Genomic DNA, 21,988 nt, shown 5'->3' with positions numbered 1-21,988 from the left:
CAAGAAGGAAAATTTGGGGAAATTAAGAAATCTAGTGCTTAAAATTTTTAAAAGTAAAAAGAATAAGCTTGTAAACTTATTTTGGCCAACTCATTTTGAAAAGAAGAATGCAAGAACAATGTGCCTCTATGAAAGGCTAGTTAGAAAAGAAGGCAAACTGAAAAATAGATTGTGGAGGACCAAGAAAGATGCTTCTTGGGAAAACATTAATGCAGGGAAATCTGTGGGTATCATAGATTACAGTTTTACAGAAATATTTACATTTCATTAGTGTGACTTTTGGATTGCCTTTTGGTATTGGATCAGATTTTATGTGGAGATAATAATTCCTCTTTTTACTTAGTTCTCATGATACCACACCTAAAATTATATGTTCATTTACTGTCACTTTACTACTAGGAAATCGTCAACAAAATGAAGGGAATGTGAAGGATTAAAAATTAGGTGCCAGTAAGAAGCTGTACATAATTCAGCTACACAGTTATCAAGTATGAATGTCTTAGAGAAACATCTTGATAGTCTATAAATTTTTAAAGAGTGAAAATATGAGCAAGTATTTAGGTTTGAAGAGAGGTTGCAACTAAGAAAATAAAAATCTGAATATCAGAAAGCCTTAATGGTGACGTATACTAATCTCCTAAGAGAGTCTTAACGATTTTTAACATAAAAATTAAATTGTACAAGGCACTAAGAAATGCACCAAAAAGAATTAGATTGCATAGGACCTTCAGGAATATCATGTGATCAGCTGGTTGTCTTGTTCACCTCCCTTCTCAGTGCTGATGTATAAAATTTCAGTTCACATCAAATACTAATTTAATATCACTGAAACCTGGTGAATTTTCTAGCAAAACTTAATATTCAAAAGCGAAACATTTTAAAGCTATTTAATAAGACATGAACCGTTTCTGCATAATGCCCCAAGATTCAATAAATTCTGTCCAAAAATGTCATGTGTAGACAGATGATGAAATGAGCTCTTTTCACTTTTGAGGCAGTGGTTTGGGTCTTGTGTAAATGTAGCCTTGGTCCTTTTTATGTTAGGTGGTTTTCACAATAAGACTTGACTGAGAATTCTTAAGAATTTTTAGTAAGGATCAGTCAGGTTCTCAATTGCTTTTTAATTTTTTTTTTTTACTTTTCAATTTTTATCTAGTAGTACCATAGCATACATCTTTGTACAATAACATTATTTGTACTATCAATTAATTAACCTTGAGGGCATTTCTACATGCCTTTTGTTATATACTCTCAACAGTTCTCATTGTAAGCCATCCCTTGAGACCTATTATTTTATCATAACTTCTTCAGGTGGGGTTTTAAGTGCTTGGTTAAATGCTTCAAAGATATTCGCAGACTTCTGGGCATTGAAGAACAGTGAAATGGTGTATATCTCATAGGAATGTTTGTTATTTCACTTTTTGTTAAAGCCTGCTTTCATTTGCAGATAATTCATCTTCCTTATTCTGATAATGGTGTCCTCAACATTTGTACTTTTGTAATTTATCTCATCTTTTGAGGTCATTTTAGGAAAATTATCCAATTTTCCTTTCCAACATTTGACTGTAATCCAGTGTTTTATCTATTACCAACTATCTACCAAGATGCTATGCTATCTTGCATCTTTGTTATAAGAGATCTTAGAGTTCGTCCAGTTCAATATGTTCTTTAAAAACAATCTTTTTTGATTAAAATTTTTTTAATGAACTTGACATCCATCAACAAATATGAACATTTTATACAAAGAATTGAAGAAAAGAATTGTATGTAACACTGAGTCTTGTGTTATGTACAATTATTTTTAAAAGCATATATTAAATTGAATTTAGAAGTTCTAACACTACCCTGATTATTTGTATCACTTTCTGGACTTCCCTCTGCTGTCTTCTGTATACTTTTTAAAATGTTTTATTGACCATGTTTTCTTTTTTCTTTTCATTTCTGGTATCATTATCACTATTTTCACTTGACTTCTTTCACTTTCCCTCAAAAAAAAAAGCCCTTGTTACAAATAAATGCAGCAAAATTAAATTCACACATTGTCTGTATCTTATAATGTGTGTCTTTTTTTTCTGCACCTCTGATCCCTCCCCTCTTTGCTAAGAGATGGGAAGCATGATTTATTATTGGTCTTCTGCAGTTGGGATTGGTCATTGCATTGATCATATGAAGTCTTTCACAGCTCTTTTCCTTTTCAGTGATGTAGCCACAGTGTAAATTGTTCTCCTGCTTCTGCTCATTTCACTCTGCATCAGTTTCACTCCTCTCAGAAAGGTTAAGTGACATATCCAAATTTACATGGGTAAAAGGTGGGAAGACTAGAATTAGAGCCCATGCATTTTGACTCCAAATCCAGGGCTCTACATTTTCCCATTCTCCTTCACTTTACATTGTTAGCCTTGTAGATAGAGTCTAGTGTGAAATTAGACTTGTTTCCAGCTGTAATTTCAACAACTAAAAGGCAGTACAAAATAATCACTGTATGCTCTATGTTCTTGTTGCTTAGTAGGAGCCATTATAAAAATGCCAAATGGTATTGGATTTTAAAAATACAGAAGTATAAGTTCAGTACTACACAACTCTGGCCAAGAAAAATGACCTATTTATACTTAAGATCCACGTAAAGAACTCTTCTAATCCCAATTCAAAGGATTTTTATTATGTGAAAGAAAATGTGTGCTGTCTCGATGAATTACCACATCATTTAGCAGGTTCCAAAGAGGCCTATGATGTCACAAGAACAAGTAGTGGTAACATCATACATGAAATTAAAATTTTTTATTATTTTGCCACAGGTAAATATGAGGAAATTTGAGGAGTAAATATGAGGAAAAATGAACTTTTTCACTTATAATTATATCTATGAGATACTGTAGTTATAACCGATTTCTCTAAAAATTCAACGATAAAAACAAGTTGAAAAGGTCTATTTTAAAGATGTTTCCTCTTAGACCTTATCTTCCAAAGTACTTTGTCTTTTTAATTATTAAAAATTTGTGCTAGCAATAGCTTCATCCTCAGAGCACCTCCCTGAAGAGTCCTTATAAGAATTGGGCTAAGATCTGTGTGAAATAGGGAACAAAATAAATGTAAACAAACTCTGGTTTTGCCCAAGTTAAATTTGATTAAAATCATTTTGTGATTGTACCAGAATAATAGTATAAATAGGCATCTCAATTCCAGGCATTGCCATTGAGTGTATTATCAAGTATTTTCATCTGGTCTGAGTATTTTGAAAAAGAGAGCTCTCCTTGTTTCCATGGCGTAGGAGATGGCAGAAGCTGTTAAAAATTTGGCTTTCAGACTGATTACAAGAAACCAATTGTAGAAAAAACAGAAACTAGTTAATTTTTAGAAGGTGTGTGTGTGTGTGTGTGTGTGTGTGTGTGTGTGTGTGTGTGTGTGTGTATGTTTAAACTATACTGAAAAGGAAGATATAATGGGGAGCTAGGAAGTGCATTCAAATAAGCTTTCTTACTACACTGAAACATGTTGAGAAGCATCTTTTTTTATATCCCATGCCTGTACCCGTACATTGTTTTCTTAGTCTTGGTGATTTTTTTCAGAGAAGGAAAAATCTTTCTTAAACATTCATTAAAAGCAAACTACAATAAATTAGCAACTTGTGGCAAGTCAAGAACCCACATAAATCACCATAAAGCTAAATAATTTAAATTTGGGCAATCTATTCCTTAAATTGAGGGGGAAAATGGTAATACATAAGCAGCCAACCATAGCTATGTGTTGTATATGTGGTTTAATAAAATAGAGAACATTTTTTTGCTTCTTTCTCTGATATGGTTCCTCTGTACCCTGACCTCTCTGAGGTTAGTCCAAGGTTCAAATACTGAAGAATTGGTGTTGGAAATAAAAAGTTCTAAATGTCCAGGCAGCATTAACATAGGAGGAGAGAAGAATGAATGGTATGTATCTTTATATCTGTATCTCCATGATATAATTTATATATAATCATCCACTGATATATATATATATAAAAGAAAAATACTTTGCAAATATATATACACAAATGAATATATAGAGCTACACATATGTATATATACTGTATATGATACATATACATCCTGAAAAGTTAATATAACTAGAACCATAATACTCTGAAATACACACATATAGCTATGTGTATAGGCTACATATACTGAAAAATTAATGCAAGTATAAGAACAATAATATTCCCAAATGTAGTTGCATTAATATTTCAGTATACATAGCCTTAACAGTAGTTCTTTAATCTTTATTCCCACATTTCATATACTTGCATTTTAATATTTTCTTCAGTGTTTAAACATTGGTAAAAATAAGGACATACTTTGGAAATGAGGCATAAATCTTTCTAACTGTGAAATTGTTTAAAAATGCTATTAGTGTATCTGTCTTTTTATCCATAAGATATGTTGAAGATATTTAAATGGAATATTTCATGTCTGTCAACTAATTTCCTTAATAGAATGTTAAAATATCTGTGCGTTTTTTTCAGATATTTATTTCCCTAATTTGCCTTCACCATTTTTAAGGATGTGGGCTCATTTTCCAGATCCTCCCTTTCTTGTAAATCTATACCTGGTGCGTTTCATGGCCTTGTTCAAAAATCTTCAGTGGTTTAACATTGATTACCACTTTAGCCTGGCATTCACAACTTTTCCCAGTCTTATTTCAATTTACCTTTTTAGGTTTAAATCATAGGTCCTTAGATTTAGAGTTGGAAGAGACCTTAGTATTGTACAATTCCCTCATTTTGCTGGTCATGAAAGTGAGGCCTAGAGAAGTTACTTGTCCAAGGTCACATAGTTAGTATCCAGCAGAGCCAGAAGTCCAATCCAGCTCCAACTTTCTTTGTTCATACTTCCTGCCATATAATCTTTGTGTACCACCCACTTTGGAGTTAATCCACCAAATCATACTCAAAAAGAAGGGAGATTGCTATTTCAGGTTCTAGGTGTAACCCTGTAAGTGGCTACCACTACTACTTACTGTGAGCTCAAGTCCTCACTAGTGTGCTTCCTATCCACAATCGTCGGGTAGATTAACTTTTAGTAAAGACATTTATTAAGGTGACGTAGTAAGAACAATTGGTACAAAAAATTCCTTGAAAACCTGGGGCACCATCTTCCACAATTATGTACATTGTCCATAGGAGGAGAGTGTAACTGTAGTGAAATATATATATATATATTTTGTTGTTGTTGGTGTTGTTGCTGCTGCTGGTTTGAGATGCTAAGGGGAAGTTGGGTTTAGTCACAACCTTTCAGCTATTTTGGTGGGACTCCCCAGATTTATCTTCCTAAAGCACACCTGTAACCATATGACTTCTAAGGAATTTCCAACAACAGATGATGCTAGCAATATAAAAGCGCTTCAAGGTTTGGAAAGTACTTTACAGATATCATCCTTTTTTTAATCCTCACAACAACCCTGGGGGGCAGGTGCTATTTTTAGCCTTATTTTATAAAGGAGGAAACTTAAGGCAGTTAACTGACTTGCACGAGGTTCCATAGCTAGTAGGTGTTTGGGGTTGGATTTGACTTCAGATCTTCCTGACTCCAGGTCTGGTGCTCTATCCACATCACTGCCTAGCTGTAGGCAGAGAACAAGTATTACAAGATGGAAAACAAAAAGGATGGAGGTGGAAAAGATAAAATACTTAAGGAAATAGACTGAGTCGAGCAAATGGCTTATTTTGGGGAATAGTGAATAGGTGCAGTAGAGACAGATTATGGAAAACTGTCATGCTAAACCAGTTTATAAAGCAGTTTATTTTAGTAGAGAATTGGGAGAGTGATACGTATTTGAGTAGGAGAGTAACAGTAGGGAAACTTTTTTCAGGAGGATTAATTTAATAATGATATGAACAACATACGGAGAGGAGATTAGAAGTAGGAAACAAACGAGAATATCATTGTTATAATCCTTGCAGGAGGTGAGGAGAGCCTGGGTAGCAGTGGATATGAAAAGGAAAGTAAGTTCGAGGTAGATTTCTAAGGGTAAACAAATGGGACTTGGTGACTACTTGGATATGAAGTTCGAAGAAAGAGGAGTCAACGACTCCCTTTTCCAGTGCGTGAGAACAATAGTACCATAAACAGAAATGGAAAGTTTGGGCATGAGAGCTAACAGTGATAGTGGAGATGTCCTGTAGCTTTTGGCACATAGGACTGAAGCTCTAGTTGGGACAGGAGATGTAGAGTTTGTAGTCTTTAGCATTGAGGTGGTAGTTGAAGCCAAGACTGTCCTTTGCCTTCTCTCTCTATACTCTCCTCCTTGATTACCTTGACTACTCAATTTTCACCCTGCTCCTCCCCACTGCCCCCAACATGGAGTTCTTTCAGATTTATATATTCAACCTCAATTTCTCTCCTAAACTCCTGGTTCTCCACCTTCAACTGGCTGCTGGACATCTCCACCTCAGTGTCATATTGGACTCAAACTCAGACTGTCCAAGACTGAACTTGTCTTCTGCATTAAACCTGCCTCTTCTCCAAACTTACCTCTTTCCGTGAGAGAAGCACTGTCATGCTCAGTCATCCCAGTTCATGCCCTTAGAGTCATAGGATCACTAATTTCGAAACAGAAAGGGACATTAAAAGTGACATAGCCAAACTCCTTCATTTCAGAGATGAGGAAACTGAGGCTTATTCCGATATCCAGTCAGTTGCCACATCATGCTCACTCGACATTTGTCCTGTTTCTCATGTCTACCCACCTTTCTCCACTTATCCTAAACTCTCCTCACTACTTGCCTGAACTGTTGTAAAGTTCTGTAATAACTTCTTTACCAGTCTTCCTGCCTCAAATCCCTCCCACTTCCAAACCACTTTTCACGTAGCTGCCAAAGTAATCTATGGGTACAGGTCCAACTGTCGCTCCCTTGCACAAATACCTTGAGCAGTTCCCTCCCTGGTATAATCCAGAAGGGCATTTAAGGCCCTTTTAAAACTGGCATCAACTTATCTTTCCAGTTTTCCTTCACATTATTCCCCTTTTGGCATTCTCTATTCCCTGAGCATGATATATCATCTCCTACCTCTAGGCATTCACATGCTTATATATTCTTCCATAACTAGAATTCACTCCCTTAAAAAAATACGTAGACCTCATCTGCAGTACTGTGCTCAGTTCTGGGAACTGGGGATTAAGAAACTGGAGAGTGTCCAAAGGATGGCAACCAGGATGACGTGGACTTTAAGTTCATGCCACATGAGCCTCAGTAGAAGGAACTGGCCATGTTTAGGTTGGAGAAGAGAAGGCTCAGGAGGCACATGTACATTTGTTATCGTTTTGTTAGAAAAATCACATCTTTCACAGTACCTCTTCTCCCTCCTGTCTGGCTCTGCCCCTGCTTAGGACGTGGTGGAGCCCCATTTGGGGCTTTGGCTACAGGTTTGATTTCTGCTGTCAGAAACTTCGTCGGGGATATTTTACCCTGCACAGGCAATGATAGATGAGAGTTGGGGCAGAGGTGAGTGATTAGGGACACAAGTCTTAGAATTTAAAAGGTCACAGGCAGTTACTGCAGTCTGAAGCCTCTTAGAATTAAACGGGTCAGACAGCAGTGGAATTTGAAGTAAAAGTCAGTTTAGGCTGCAGAGGATATGGATCGTGCAGGCAGCTAGAGAGCAGGCAGTATCTGGGGCATCTGACATTAAAGCAGATTCACAGCCTGGGTCACAGTCAACACCAGAGAGAGTTGGGGAGGTCCAGAGTTCAGAAATCAAGGGCTCACTGAGTACCTGCCAAGCAACAGAGGAGTAAACTGGAAAAAGAATACCTGTTCTAGTTTGTTATTTTTGCTATTCTCTAGATGCAGATGAGTTTTATGGCCAGGCTCTACCTTCCAGATGTCCTTTCATCCTTTTCAGCTGGAGAACTCTGGCCTGAAATGACCCTGTGGTGATGGACAGGAATGACCAGGGACCCAGGATAAACATTTTCGATTTTTAAACAACATCTAGTCATGCTGGCTTGGGTGTCCTTAATTTTTGAATCATTTTAGGGTCTTTTAAGTCTTTGTATTATCTAATCAGAAATAAGTATATTTTTTTGTGTCTATGTTCTTTTCTTAATCTTTCGTCCTTTATCTCTCTCAATGATGTACCTACAATTAAGCCCCTCTTATGAATGCCTTGTATACAGGATGAAAGTGGATTTAATCCTGATCTCTAGAACACCACAGTCACATTTCAGTTCCTGTGCTGCTCCACCTCCCCAGCTGTGGTAAATTCCTTGAGGATGGGTAAGCAGGAAAAATATAGAATGAAATGAGATACTTTCTTCTTTAGTAGCATTACAATAGCTTTTAAAGTTCAGGGCTTTTAAATGGTTATTTGTAATGCAATGTGAGGCTCATAGGAAATCATAGTCATAGGATTCCACTCAAGCTTGGGTGCCTCTGTTTCTTCAATAGGTTTAAAACCCAATACCATGAATAACATGGTATTTATGTTGTTGTTCCATCACAAACAGACTCTTTGTGACCTCATTTGGGGTTTTCTTGGCAAAGAAACTAGAGTGGTTTGCCATGAGGCAAAGAGGATTAAGTGACTTGCCCAGGGTAACAAAGCTGGTAAATGTCCGAAGTGAGATTTGAACTCAGGAAAATGAGTCTTCCTCACTTCGGGCCTGGCACTCTATCCTCTGCGCCACCTTGCTGCCTGTGGTACCTATACCTTGGAGTGGTTATTAGGCTCAAAGGAAATAATGTCTGTATAACACTTAGCAAACTTGAAAACCTACATAAATGTCATAATCATTGTTGTTTGCAGTAGTGATATGGGCAGATGACTTAAATCCTCTCGATTCCATTTCTTTCTGTGCCCTTGTTTGAAGGTTCATCAGTTTAGCATTAGAAGAGGCCTTAGAAATCATCTAGTCTAACTTCTTCATTTTATAGATGAGGAAACTGAGAAATGAAACAACTTTCAAGGTCACTCTGCCGTCCAGCATTTAAAGCCTTCCGTGGTCCGGCTCCCTTTGACCTTTCCAGCCTTATTTTACATGAATCCCTTTCCCACATGCTCTGGTGGAGGCAAACTGCCTTGGTGTTCCCCACACACGACCCAGCCCATCACCTCCTTCCCTCATCTTCTTAGAAACCCTAGTTTTTTCAAAGTTTCAGTTCCAACTGGGCTGCTACATGACACCATTCATGATCTCAGATGCTAGTGCCTACCTTCTCCAGTTATATTGTATTTATTTTATATATACTTTATAAACGTATATGTGTACATGCCTTTACTGATAGACTGTAAGGTCCTTGAAGGCAAGTGCTGTTTCCTGTTTGTTTTTATATTACTTAGAGCTTATTACAATGTCAGGCACATAGTGCATGCTTAATAAATGATTGTTGCCTCTTAAATAGCAGAAACGTAGACCTCCTGACTTCAGATCCCCTTGAAGTACTTTTTCCACTATACCATGATCCCTTTCGTATAACACCAGGTGATTAAGTAGTTTCTACTTTGTGTATACAATATTAGGAAAGTGATTTTTAGGAAAGTATGAAAATGAAAAATATCCATAAAGTACAAAATTTAGTATAGGATGAAAAATCTTAAAACAGAAATATTGAATTGAAATGGTTACCATTTATTTTTAATGAAACTAACTTGGCTGCTTTGTACACATTGGATAATGTAGTCACTATGTTACAAACACTAGAGTTATGAATTTTCTCTGCAGATAAGCAGCTGGCATCACACTGCCTTCCTCGCTCCTTTCAAGGTCATTCTAGACAACAAACAAGTTACTGTGGGTGGCCAGCAGGAAGAGCTGTTTGACCCAACGTTTCTTATATCATCATTTAATCTCCGTGACTCTTAAGTTTCCTCATCTGTAAAATGGAGATAATACTTCTGCTACCTTATAAGCTTATTACAGGGAGAATACTGTGTAAGTTTGAGAGCACTCTCTACATGTGAATTATTATTTCTTAATGCTTTCTTCCTCCTCACAGGAATGGTGCACACACAGCGTGCCCTACTTTTCTCCTCTCTTTCGTTACTCATAGCTAAGTTGGCTAATCATCTAAATCCACGGAAGTGGATACCTTTCTGGTTTAGCTGGCCTGTTTAGGGTGTCATAATTTAGTGACTGAATATACAAAGTATAGGATACACATGAGTTGGCATAAATCTTTAGAGTCCTGGAACTATGGAGGGGTGGGGAAGGGGGGAAAATGTCTAACTCAGCTGTCCTTAAGTAATCAACCATCAAGCATTGTTATTAAGTTCCTGCTATGTGCCCAGCACTTTGCTAGTTGCTAAGTATACTAATACAAAAAATGAAACAACCCCTATACTCAAGAAACTTCCATTCTATGCGCAGAATAAAGACAAAATGAAAGCATGGTAGTCCGGGAGGAAAGGTACTGGCAGCGGTGATGGGATAAGGAAAGACTTTGTGTAGTAGTGGTGCTCTAGCTGCATCTTGAAGGAAGTGAGGAGTTCTTGGAGGGAGAGGTGGGTAGGTAGTGAAATCCAGGCATAGGGACAGCCCAAGAGAAGGCATCAAGGGGGGTGAGGAAGACTACTAAGGGCAGAGGAATTTATATTTTATACAAGAGGCTACTGGAGTTTGTTGAATAGAGGAGTGACAGGGTCAGAACAGAGCTTAAGAGAAATCATTTTGATTAGCAGTGTAGAGGATGTCATGGAATAGAAAGGAACCTGAGGCAGGGAGACTGATTCCTAATTGACCATTGTAATGGCCTGGGAAATGTATGATGAAGGCCTGAATGAAGTTGGTGATTGTGGATGTAGAGGGAAGGGTTTGGAGGTAAGATATTTGGAGGTAGAAATGAAAAGGTTCACCATTGGCTTCGATATGTGGGGTAAAGGAGAGTGGGGAGTTGATGAATGCCAAGATTGAAGAAGGGCAGTGACTTTGACAAAAATAGGGACCTTTGGGAGAGGGGTAGGTTTGAAAGGGAGAGATAATGAGTTCTGTTACGGATCTCTCTGGATGAGCAGTTTTCCATTTCAGCTCCCCAGAGTTAGCTAACCCAGCTTCTCAGACAGCCATTAGAGGACAGAGCAAGCACTGTTGTAACTGACAGGGTCACAGCGTTCTTGTGGTGTTAGGATCAACTATGGAGGGTTCCATGGCTGCATTAGACCAATAAATAGATCATTGCCTGAAAGAAACAAAGAGGTGGAATCTATCTATGCAAAGACCTACTGCCCATGACCGCGAGAAGGGTCTCAATAATTCATTTTATTATGGAATCTGAACCTTGAATTACTCCTTATGCACATGGTGACATCTCATTTACATGGAAATGACTCGTGAAGTTTTAATATAGAAATTATTGGTATAGAAGCCTCTCCTAGATTGTTTCCTTTCTATCTGGGTGGCTTTTATAGTGGCAGACTATTTTAGAGAACATTTTAGAGAACCCCTTATAGATTTTTACCACCTCTCCCATGTCGATGTGAATGTAGAATATTTTTGCCATGTTGATAGTTATGGTTTGTCAACTCCAAAGGACTCATGATGGAAAATGCCATCCACATCCAGAGAAAGAACTATGGCGTCTGAATGCAGATTGAAGCAGACTATTTTCTTTTTTTGTTTTGTTTTTCTTTCTCATAGTTTCTCCCATTCATTATATTTCTTCTATACAGCATGACTAATGGGAAAATATGTTTGATGGGAATGTATATATGTGGAGCCTATGTGGAGTGTGGGTTGCCTTGGGGAAGGAGTGGGGAGGGAGGGGAATAAAATTTAAAACTTATGGAAGTGAATGTTGAAAACTAAAAATAAATAAATTAACTAATAAAATAATAGTTATGTTTTGCCACTCTGTTGCTTGCTGCTTTTGGGATCATATAGAAACTTAAGAAAGTCATAGGTACTTCCGCCTGAACTGTGAGGCAATCTATTATTATATAGACACAAATGTCCTTTTTTAGTCCTTTTCTACTTCTCTTCTCTTTTCTGCCTCTTATCCATTTATATTATGAAAATCTACCTCCTTTTCTGAGTGTGACTGTCTCTGCTAGTGCTAGAGTTCCAGTCTGCCTCTGAAGAAAAATCCAGATGCCTCTAGAGATTTCTGAGAGGCCTATTATATATAGAAAATTCTGCTCTAAAGGAATATTTGGAGAAGGGAGGAATGTCAGCCTGAATCCTTAATTAGGATTAATTAGGAGAATTAGGTACTGGGACAAAAGAGATCCAGAAGTTGAGAAAGGAATAGTAACAGGAATTAGGAAGTTGAGTTGGGAATTCTCATAATAGTTTACATTTATGTAGAGCTATAAGACTAACAAATAACAACCTAGTGAGCTAGGTAATAAAGTATTATTATCCTAACCTTACAGATTAAGGAAATTAAGTGGGCTGCCTGGGTCATTTAATTAGTTAGTGTCAAAGCCTAGAACTCGAAGCCAATTCTCCTGACTTTTAGGTCCATCTCACTCTCCACTAGATCTCATTTCCATTTGGGTGAAAACCTCTTTGCAAACTCCAAAAGGTAACCGTGAGGACACCACTTAGGCAAGCTAGGGCTGTGGGAATGTTCATTTTGTGTGCCTGTATGCAACAAAGAAGCTAGCAACAGTGAAGCCTGGATTGTTTTCTGCTATTTTCCACTGCAAAGTATACAAAATTTTAATGGATCCTTCATGTTATTCTTATTTCTTCCATCAGGCCATGTCACAACTCTTCTGTGACTTCTCACCTTTTTGTGATTTTTGTCCAAGTTTTTCTGGTAAACCATCCATAGAAGATCCATTCAAAGTGCTAGAAGACCTTCCTCTGGTTCTTTTAATATATGTGAATACCAGTTTAGGACTTGGGCTGTTCATCTCATCCCCTGCTCTTGCTGTGTGACCACTTCTTGTTCTTTTCCAGAGAGATGCTGCTTCTAGTGTATGTCAGTGTTGGTAAAATATTGTAGCCTACTTAGACGTACCATGGCTGTCTTCGTTGGCTTTTGGGTCATCTACAGTTTTGATTCTTTGGGGATTATGTTATTACATGATTTACAGACATATAACATCACTGGGGAAATACTGGTATTAAAAAGTGGCCTTTATAGCCGTAAGTAGCTTGGGAGCTTTGAAAATACAGCACAGTTTACCAATTATAATTTCAGCCAATCTCTCCCTACTCAAATTTAAGCTCAGTTCATTGTTCATATGTAGTGTTTGTCCAAAGCATAAAAATTATTAGCTTACCACCTAACCATAAGATTAAGCAATGTGAATTTTTCATCCACTTTTTTTTTTACTGTAGATGATTATATCAGTCTCTTGAGTCACTATGGATTTTATAAAAGGAGTATTTTTTCCATTTTTAGGACTTGATACAATTGGTACAATGCCAGTAGATGTCTGGTGAAGTGCTGTATTTTAATCATATCATGATTTAAATATACTTTTGTGGATTATCTTGAGAACATAACTACAATTTTTATTGTTTCCATGGGAAAATGTGTCCTGAGTTCCAAACAACAAACTCACAAATGAACTTTTTCTTTGCAATTTAACTTTTATGAATTTCTTTTCAAGAAAGAAAAGGGGAAGAATTTGACAGATTGAAAAAAAAGAAGCCAATAAAGACAAATTAAAGTTATTATTTTGTGAACATCTATAGTGACTTGCTCAGGGTCACGCAGCTAGTAAATGTCTGAGTTCAGATTTGAATTCAGGTCCGCCTGACTCCAGGGTCGGTGCACTATCCCACTGCGCCATCTAGCTGCCTGTATTTCAGGGTTGAAGAATGGCAATCCATAATGCTTTACCCATAGTAGTGATACAGAATAAGTCTGGAAAGATCCAGGGGTATGTAGATTACTGGACACTAAATAAGAGAATTAAGGTGGACAGCTACACCATGCCCTGAATTCAAGATGCCCTGGCTCATTTGTTGGGTAGCCAGTGGTTTTCAGTATTGGACTTGTACAGTGGGTATTCCCAAATCCTCAGGGCAGAGGAAAATAAAAAGAAGACAGTTTTCATCTGCCCTGCAGGATTTTACCATTTTGAATGTATGTCTCAAGGAATCTCTGGGGCACTGACCATGTTTCAACACTATATATAGACGGTGGTAAGAGAAATGGACTACCTCTAAGTGTTACCTAGATGACCTTATTGCGTTTGGAGAGGCCTTGGGAAGACTTTAGGATAGACTAATCAAAATATTAGATAACCTTGAGGAAGTCCGAAACCATCAACTGACAATTACCAGCTTTGCAGCACCTCTCCTAGGTACATTAGTATCTCAATAGGTCGAGATTACTGATCCAGAGAAGATAGCCGGCCATGCTAAAGAAACTCTAGAAACTAAAGATTTTTCTAGCATTTGGTGACATTTATTGAAAATTTATGAAGAATTATGCTATTGTGTCTAAGCATTTCTGTGATGTCACTCATGCATGTGGAGCTGGGTATACTGCAGAATCCCAGTTGAGAGTTGCCCCTTCATACATATTCCTCATATGTGAACCCTTCGGGGATAATTTCTCTTCATGTTCCTTCTCCCCACTGATGGTAGGGCTCCCCATTGCCTCCAGGATCAAATGCGAAATACTTTGTTTGGCATTCAAAGCCCTTTATAACCTGGCCCCACCTGTCTTTCCATCCTGCTTACACCTTATTCCTCTGCTCATGGAGTCTTGGATCCAGTGACACTTGCCTCTTTGATGTTCCTCAAACAAGACTTTCCATATCTGGGCTCTGAGCATTGACTCTGGTTGTCCATCATCCCTGCAATACTCTCCTTCCTCATCTCTGCCCACTGGCTTCCCTGAGTTCTTTTATGGTCCAGCTAAAATCCCATCTTCTTCAGGAAGCTTTTCCCTTAATTCTAATGCCTTCTCTTTTAATTATTTCCCATTTATCTTGCATAAAGCTTGATTGTACATAGTTTGATTAATGTCTCCTCAAATAGGTTGAGGGCAGGAACTATCTTTTGCTTCCTTTTGTATCTCCAACACTTAGTACAGTGTCTGACAAATGGTAGGTATTTAATAAATGTTTATTGACTGACTTTATATCTGTGGGAGAGTATGTCCTAGATTTATGGGCATGTGTCCTATTGTAAATCTTACTATGTTCTTATTAAATGCCTTTGCTGCTGGCTGACCAGAGGAAAAGTATAAATAAAACAGGTAAGGGCTCATAAGCAATTTGTTTTTTTAACGCAGATATAGACCCATAGAGTATCTCTAACCTAGGGTTGTACCTTCTGGGGGCTCCAAGTGTAAGAGTGGGCTGGCCTAGGTGTCAAATAACATCATAGCTTTTATAGGATCATATGTTTAGAGCTGGAAGGGACCTTAGAGGTTCAGTGATTTGCCCAAGGACACACAGCAAATAAGTGTTTGAGTCAGGATTTGAACCCAGGTCATCTGATTTTAAGCCCAACACTGTATCATACCATGTAGGTGCCTTATACATTCATTGATAATAATAATAGCAGCTACAATTTACATAGTACTTTAAAGTTGCATATATTATCTCTTTTGATATTTAGAAAGAAGTAAGAATGGTGATTATCAGAATAGTTTTGATAATTTGGTTGTCATTATTATATTCTATCCAGAGCTATTAAACTTCTCATGGAAAAAAATGTATCTCTTTCAAAGATAGTTATTTTCAAATGCAATTTATTTGGTTGTATTCTAATAGCACCCAAGTGTTTTTTCTCCCTCCAGATGAAAACATTTGTTTTTTCCAGCAAATGTTTTCAGATTTCAAACATTTATTTCCATTGTTGGACAGAAATATTAATTTTGAAGCCATGTAATAGATAAATATTTTTTTGTAAACATTTGCATCCATTAAGGCAGATTGCTTTTATGCTTCATTCAGTTTGAATAGTGTAACTCTCTTGCACAGAGCTAACTAAAAACCATCAGTTTGCTTTCATGAAAATACTCATGTCTTACAAAATCTGTGGAATGGTAGGAATAATTAAGGTGAGTTGATGGTGGGGAAGAATTTGTCCAAATTTTATATTTGGGTAAGAAGTAGCTCTATTTTCCTTTCATCTCTCTTTAAAAAAAAATGATGAAAAATATAGGAAAACAAAGAAGCCAGGGCCATTTATTTTAAAAATCACCAGCTCAAAAAGGAAAGTGATGCTTCCGTTTGTTTTTGGCTTTGCTTGCTGGCTTAACCATCTGGAACGTTTGGGCAGCAGTGATCTGCAGTGTTATTGGGAACAGATCCATCTCTTTGCCCTGCCCAAAACGTTCATCTTCTTTAATACTATTTGGTTAAAATGTATTTTTATAGTTGACATTTTACATTTGGAGCATGAGGGTGTAGTATACATCTACCTTAGATTGGTTCTTTCTGGTATTGGAATACTGCAGGGCAGTCTGTCTTTTTGGAACCATTTCTTTCCCAGGCAACCGCAGTTTCCCAGTTCTGTAGATGCTTTTGAAACTGACGTGACTCTGTCTGTCAGAGTAAATTGCATTAAAAAAAAACAGCCTAATTCTAATCCATGTAAATTATGGACTCTTTTTAAAAAGTTTTACATAATTCAAAGTTATCTTTGAGAAATATTCTCACCAGTTGCAATGATTATGATTTTATAGTTGTTTTATGAAAAAAATATAGTTCAAGGCTGGGTTCACAAATTCTTAGGAGCTATATATGATTAGTATGAAGGACCAGTATTGAAGCCTGAATGTTCCTTTTCTCGTACACACACACACACACACACACACACACACACACGCGCGCGCGCGCGCGCACACACACATACACACGTACATGTGTGTATGGGTATATGTATTTATACATGTGAGTTTATTAAGAGGGTTGAATGAATCTGCTGTTGAGGAGGGTAGTATTCTTTATGACGAGAAGCACTGTGTTGTCTGTCTAAGACCTTTAAATTTTAGGACTGCCCACCAGGGATTTTAATATGGCAGCCTGAGAAGATTTATTTCTTAGATCCATGTTCAGTCACAAAGAACACAAGAACTTTATAAGTAAGTAGCATGATGTTGAAATGTTCTAAAATAAAATAAACCCTGTATAGGCCAGTAAGGCAGAGGGGTTAGGATAGGGGGAGGGAGAATGAAAATGGAATATGTCTCAAGATTTTTGATAATGTTGCTTCTCTTTCAATTACTAATTAATTACAGGAAAGGCAACATTCTCTTCCTATGTGGTTCTATAATAAATTATGCAAGGTTAGTGCCTTTTTTCCCCCTTGCTTTTGTGTACATTGACAACTGGACCATTGCAAAAGCATGAAAACATTTTGAAAAGAGTTTTGGCCAGACTGAATTTGGTTTAAAAATGTTTTGAACTATCCTCCCTACGCAAACGTTTTGCCTGTGAAACTACTGCAGTCCTCTCAAATTTTCTGGCCCGTCGTAGTTCAAGCAGGTCAAATTGGAGAGCTGATTCATAGCAATCTGGTCTAAAGAAACAATTGCATAAGCATTTGGCTGGCCTCAGTACTTCAAAGCAAATATTATTTTTCTACAATACTTGAAACAAACATTTTTTTGTTGGAAATATTTGCCAGTGAAACAAATGTTTGTCTTTGAAATTTACAATTGAATTGTTAAGACATTGCCAAACAAAATGTTTTCTTTGTCAGGGAAATGCTTGCCAATGTAGATATTATTACTAATAAATAATAATAAAGTGGATTGCTTTCAGAAATACGTTAATCTCATTATTAAAGGACTCTCCCTAATCCGTATACATTTTAAAAACCACATCTTATATTGATTCATTATAAGACTGTGTAGGGTTTATAGTGTGACTGTGTTTTACCTCATTTTTAGAAGTTGCCCTTTTCTTTTCTTGCCAAAAAACAAACAAAACTGTTCATTGATTAGTTACAGCAAGGAATTAATTTTGGGTTATAACTAACTGGAAAAATATCATTAATAAAACATTTCTATATTTCAAAAGATCCCTGATTAAATTAGGGTAGATACTCTTGCCGCTGGTACATATTCCCATCCTTTTACATCTTAGTTGGTTTCACAAATTGTTATGGTCCAGAACCACACATTACTTGATAGCTAACTTTCTGATGATACAATTAATAAACAAACATTTATTTTTGAGCTCCTTGAGGGCAGGTTTTGTATCCCCAGTGTTTAGCACAGTGCCTGCCTGACATGTAGTAGGCATTTAAATGAATATTGACCAACATGCTTAATCATATAGCACTTATTTGTTATAATATTAATTTATCATAATATTTAGTAACTGATAGACAAAAGTGCCTACTGTGTGCCAGGAACTGGTGAAACAAAGACAAAAGTGAAAGACTATTCAGGAGACTATACTCAAGGAATCTAGTCAGAGAAAACAACATACACATATAAGATCATTTGGGTGGGGGAAGGCATTCATAGCTTTGGGCATTAAAAATTGCTTTGTGATGCTTGAGCTTGGTCTTGAAAGAAACTAGGAATTCTAAATGTTTAGAGTGAGAAAGAGGTGCATTCCCAGCATGGGGCATAGCAACTACTAAGACACAGAGATGCTAGGTATGAGGAATAGTGAGATAGTCAGTTTGGCTGGACCAGAGAGTATGTGGATGGGAATGATATGTAATTTGACTGGAATGGCAAACTATAACAAGATTGTAAAGGGCTATAAATGCTAAATAAAGGAGTTTACATTTGAACCTGAGTAACCATAGGGAACCATTGGGTTTATTGAGTAGGAGAGTAATTACCATGTTAAGACTTGCACTTTAGGGAAATTATTTTTGTTGCTGTTTATAGGATGAAGTGAAGACAGAAGAGATTTGAGGCAGGGAGATCAATTAGGGTATTGTAATAATCCAGAGGAGAAGTGATAAGATCCTGAACTAGGCTGGTGGCTTTGAGAGTGGAAAGCATTGGAAAGATACAAGAGATGTCAAGTTAGAAACAGGATTTGGCAAATGATTAGATATCTGGGGTTGAGAGTCAAGGATGATTCCAAGACTGCTAACCTGGGGAACTAGAAGGGTGGTGGTACCTTTGACAGAAATGGGGAAGTTCAGAAAAGGGGGATATTTGAGGGAAAAGATAATGAGTTCTGTTGGCAATTCTGACAAGTCGAAATTGAGATGTCTGTGGGACGTCCAGTTTGAAATATCTGATGGGGGGCAATTGTTTCTGTAGGACTGAAGCCAATAAGAGAAACTAGTACTGAATACTTAGACATAGGAGTCTTCAGCATAGAGATGATAATTAAACTTATGTAAGCTAATGAGAGAGAGACGTAGAGAGACAGAGACAGAAAGAGACAGAGACAGAGAGAGACATAGACAGAGACAGAAAGAGACAGAGACAGAGAGAGACATAGAGAGACAGAGACAGAAAGAGACAGAGACAGAGAGAGAGGAGTCCATGTTGGAGCCTTGCTTGATAGATAGGTAGATAGATCCATTCAAGGAAACTGAGAAGGAGCAGGTAGACAAGAAGGAGAACCAAGAGAGTATCACAAGAATCCAAAGAAGAGAAAATATCCAAGAGGGGAAAGTGGCCAACATCCCCTCTGCAGGTCCTTAGGTAATAGACACCAAGTTTCTCACCTTGTTCCTACTCAGAGTCTTTCTAGCAGCTCTATAGCTTGCCAGAGTTTGTGTCTACTTGTCGTGGTGAGATATGAGCAAAATGACAAAAAGCCTAATTTTTACTTGCTTCAAGAGAAACAATAAAGTCCTGCTTAAAATATTGCACGATGTCTAGGTATACCTAAACTTTGTTGCTTTTTTTAAAAAAAATAGTATTTTATTTTTTCCAATTACGTGTGAAGAACATTTTTAATGTTCATTTAAAAAAATTTGACTTCCAAATTTTTCTCCCTCTCTCCTTTCCCTGCCCCCTACCTGAAAGGGTAAGCAATTGGATATAGGTTATATATGTGCAATCATGTAAAACATATTTCCATAATACTCATGTTGTGAAAGAAGAAATAGAACAAAAGGAAAAAAACTTGAAAAAATTAGTATTCTTCAATCTGTATTCAGACTCCATCAGTTCTTTCTCTGCATGTGGATAGCATTTTCCATCGTGAGTCCTTTGGAGTTGTCTTGGATCATTGTATTGTATGAGAAGAGCTAAGTCATTCATAATTGATCATTGTATAGTGTTGCTGTTACTATGTACAACATTCTTCTGATTCTGCTCTTTTCACTTTGCATCAATTCATGTAAGTCTGTCCAGGTTTTTCTGAAATCTGCTTGCTCATCATTTCTCATATCACAAGAGTATTCCATTCCAGTCATGTACCACAACTTGTTCAGTCGTTCCTCAATTGATGGGCATCTCCTCTATTTCCATTTTTTTGCCACCCCAAAAAACAGCTGCTATAGATATTGTTGTACATGTAGGTCCCTTTCCCTTTTTTATGATCTCTTTGGGATACAGACCTAGTAGTGAATACTTCTGTACTTTGGCAGGTGGATCTTTGATCTCACTAATGGGGTTATTGACCCCAATAGTACAGATTTCGGATCCATCGACTCTTATCTCAAGTGATTCTGCTCCATACCTTCCCATCAGCAACCCACAGGGCATCCACCTAGGCACCTTTAAAGATTCTTCTTGGAATTTACTCTTGCAAGAGGACTCTAATCCAATTTCCTCCCAATTTAACCCTGAAGTCATATATCTTGACTGCCAATTTTCTAACTTTCCCATCTGTACAAATGATGAGGAAATATCAGTATTTAAGTCATGGAGTAGTGCAGCTATAAAAGGTAAAAGAACTCACCTAGACTCATATGAAACTTTTCTCTTTTCCAATCCCATTACATTTACTGTCTGTCCTCATTCTGGAAACTGACTGTATTCTATCTTTTATTCTCTGATATACATACACATTTTCATGTGTGTGTATATAAATATACACATTCATACTATTAAGCTATTAATGCTTAAAACTGCTCTGCTACTTTTGTGACATCTTATATAAGTACCTTGTTTCCCTCAACAAGGCTATAAGTTCCTTGAGGGCAGGGATCATGTCACAAACTATGTGTCTCCCACATTGCCCAACAGTGTTAGGCACACTGGAAGTGCTCAGAAAATACTTACAGAATTTATTACCCTCTGGCTCTGAGCAGAATTACTCCTAAACTAACTGAGATAGAACTATAATTAATCTCAGAGCTAGAAGAGACTTTGCAAATCATCTAGTCCAAATCCCTTGTTTTACAGATAAGAAAACCTGAGTTGGGGGAGGGCAGGGGGGGTACATACCCAGGTTAGAATCGCTCACTCTCCAAACCCTTGGAGAGATTGGAGATGAGTTGAGGACACTATAAGTAGAACTTCAAGGGCTAGTCCAACAAAAGGGCTCCTGCAGAGATAATGGAGGAGAAAGGGCATGGGGAGGCATGGCCACTTATTGGGAACCATACATGCCCTGAATTAAGTGGTACATATTCTGCATGACAGACAAACAAAACAGCAGCATTAAAAGCTGCTGCCAAAGGAATTGAACAAGCGAAGGACTGAAACAATGATAAACTTGTGTGCACAGTGTGACAGAAATTGTCACCCTAGGTAGGAATGAGTGAATGAATGAATTGCAGCCTGGAAAGAAAATGGCAATGAAGCAGGAATACTGTCCATAGAGAGTTAACCTCACTGGGTAGCATTACTGTAGACATTGATATTAAATGGAAGATTTTTCTGCCTATTCAAAAGTCAAAGGCAATACAGGAGCTCAGAGAAGAGCTAGACGAGAAACTAGAAAGCGAGAAGACTCAATTAATGGTATCAGATGTTGAATTTGGCTTAAGGCAGTATTCAGTTTAACCCTACCTTGAAGCCCCTACACTATTCTTACCCTTTCCTTCCCACTCCCCCCCAACTTTGATTTGAAGCTATATACCATGGCTATCTATGGCCTTCCTCCCCACCCTCATTTTGTTTGCAAACTTTCTAGGCTTTCCTATATGTTGGTGTTTTAAATTTCTCCTAAAAGAATATATAAGTTCTTTGGTAACATGGCTGGTATGAAAATGTTATTCAGGGCTGCAT

The 21,988-nt window shown here is 37.4% G+C and overlaps 1 protein-coding gene across 3 annotated transcripts in view; it reads left to right on the top strand.

Annotated features, from left to right (window-relative positions):
• The window catches only part of EFCAB2 (EF-hand calcium binding domain 2), a 104,613-nt gene that overhangs the window by 15,440 nt on the left and 67,185 nt on the right, over positions 1–21,988 (top strand). The window contains exon 1 of one of the 3 annotated variants that reach the window (XM_036756174.1): positions 3,861–3,923. The exons of the other annotated variants lie outside the window; for them this stretch is intronic. Within the exon in view, the coding sequence (XP_036612069.1) occupies positions 3,917–3,923 (7 nt within the window). The 5' untranslated portion in view covers positions 3,861–3,916. Of the gene's footprint in view, positions 1–3,860; positions 3,924–21,988 lie in introns of those variants that run through there. 3 annotated transcript variants of the gene reach the window in all.

This window comes from Trichosurus vulpecula, chromosome 4, assembly GCF_011100635.1.
Source record: "Trichosurus vulpecula isolate mTriVul1 chromosome 4, mTriVul1.pri, whole genome shotgun sequence".
In the NCBI taxonomy this organism is placed as follows: domain Eukaryota; kingdom Metazoa; phylum Chordata; class Mammalia; order Diprotodontia; family Phalangeridae; genus Trichosurus; species Trichosurus vulpecula.
Note: the sequence above shows the minus strand (reverse complement) of the source record. Positions and strands in the feature narration are given on the sequence as shown.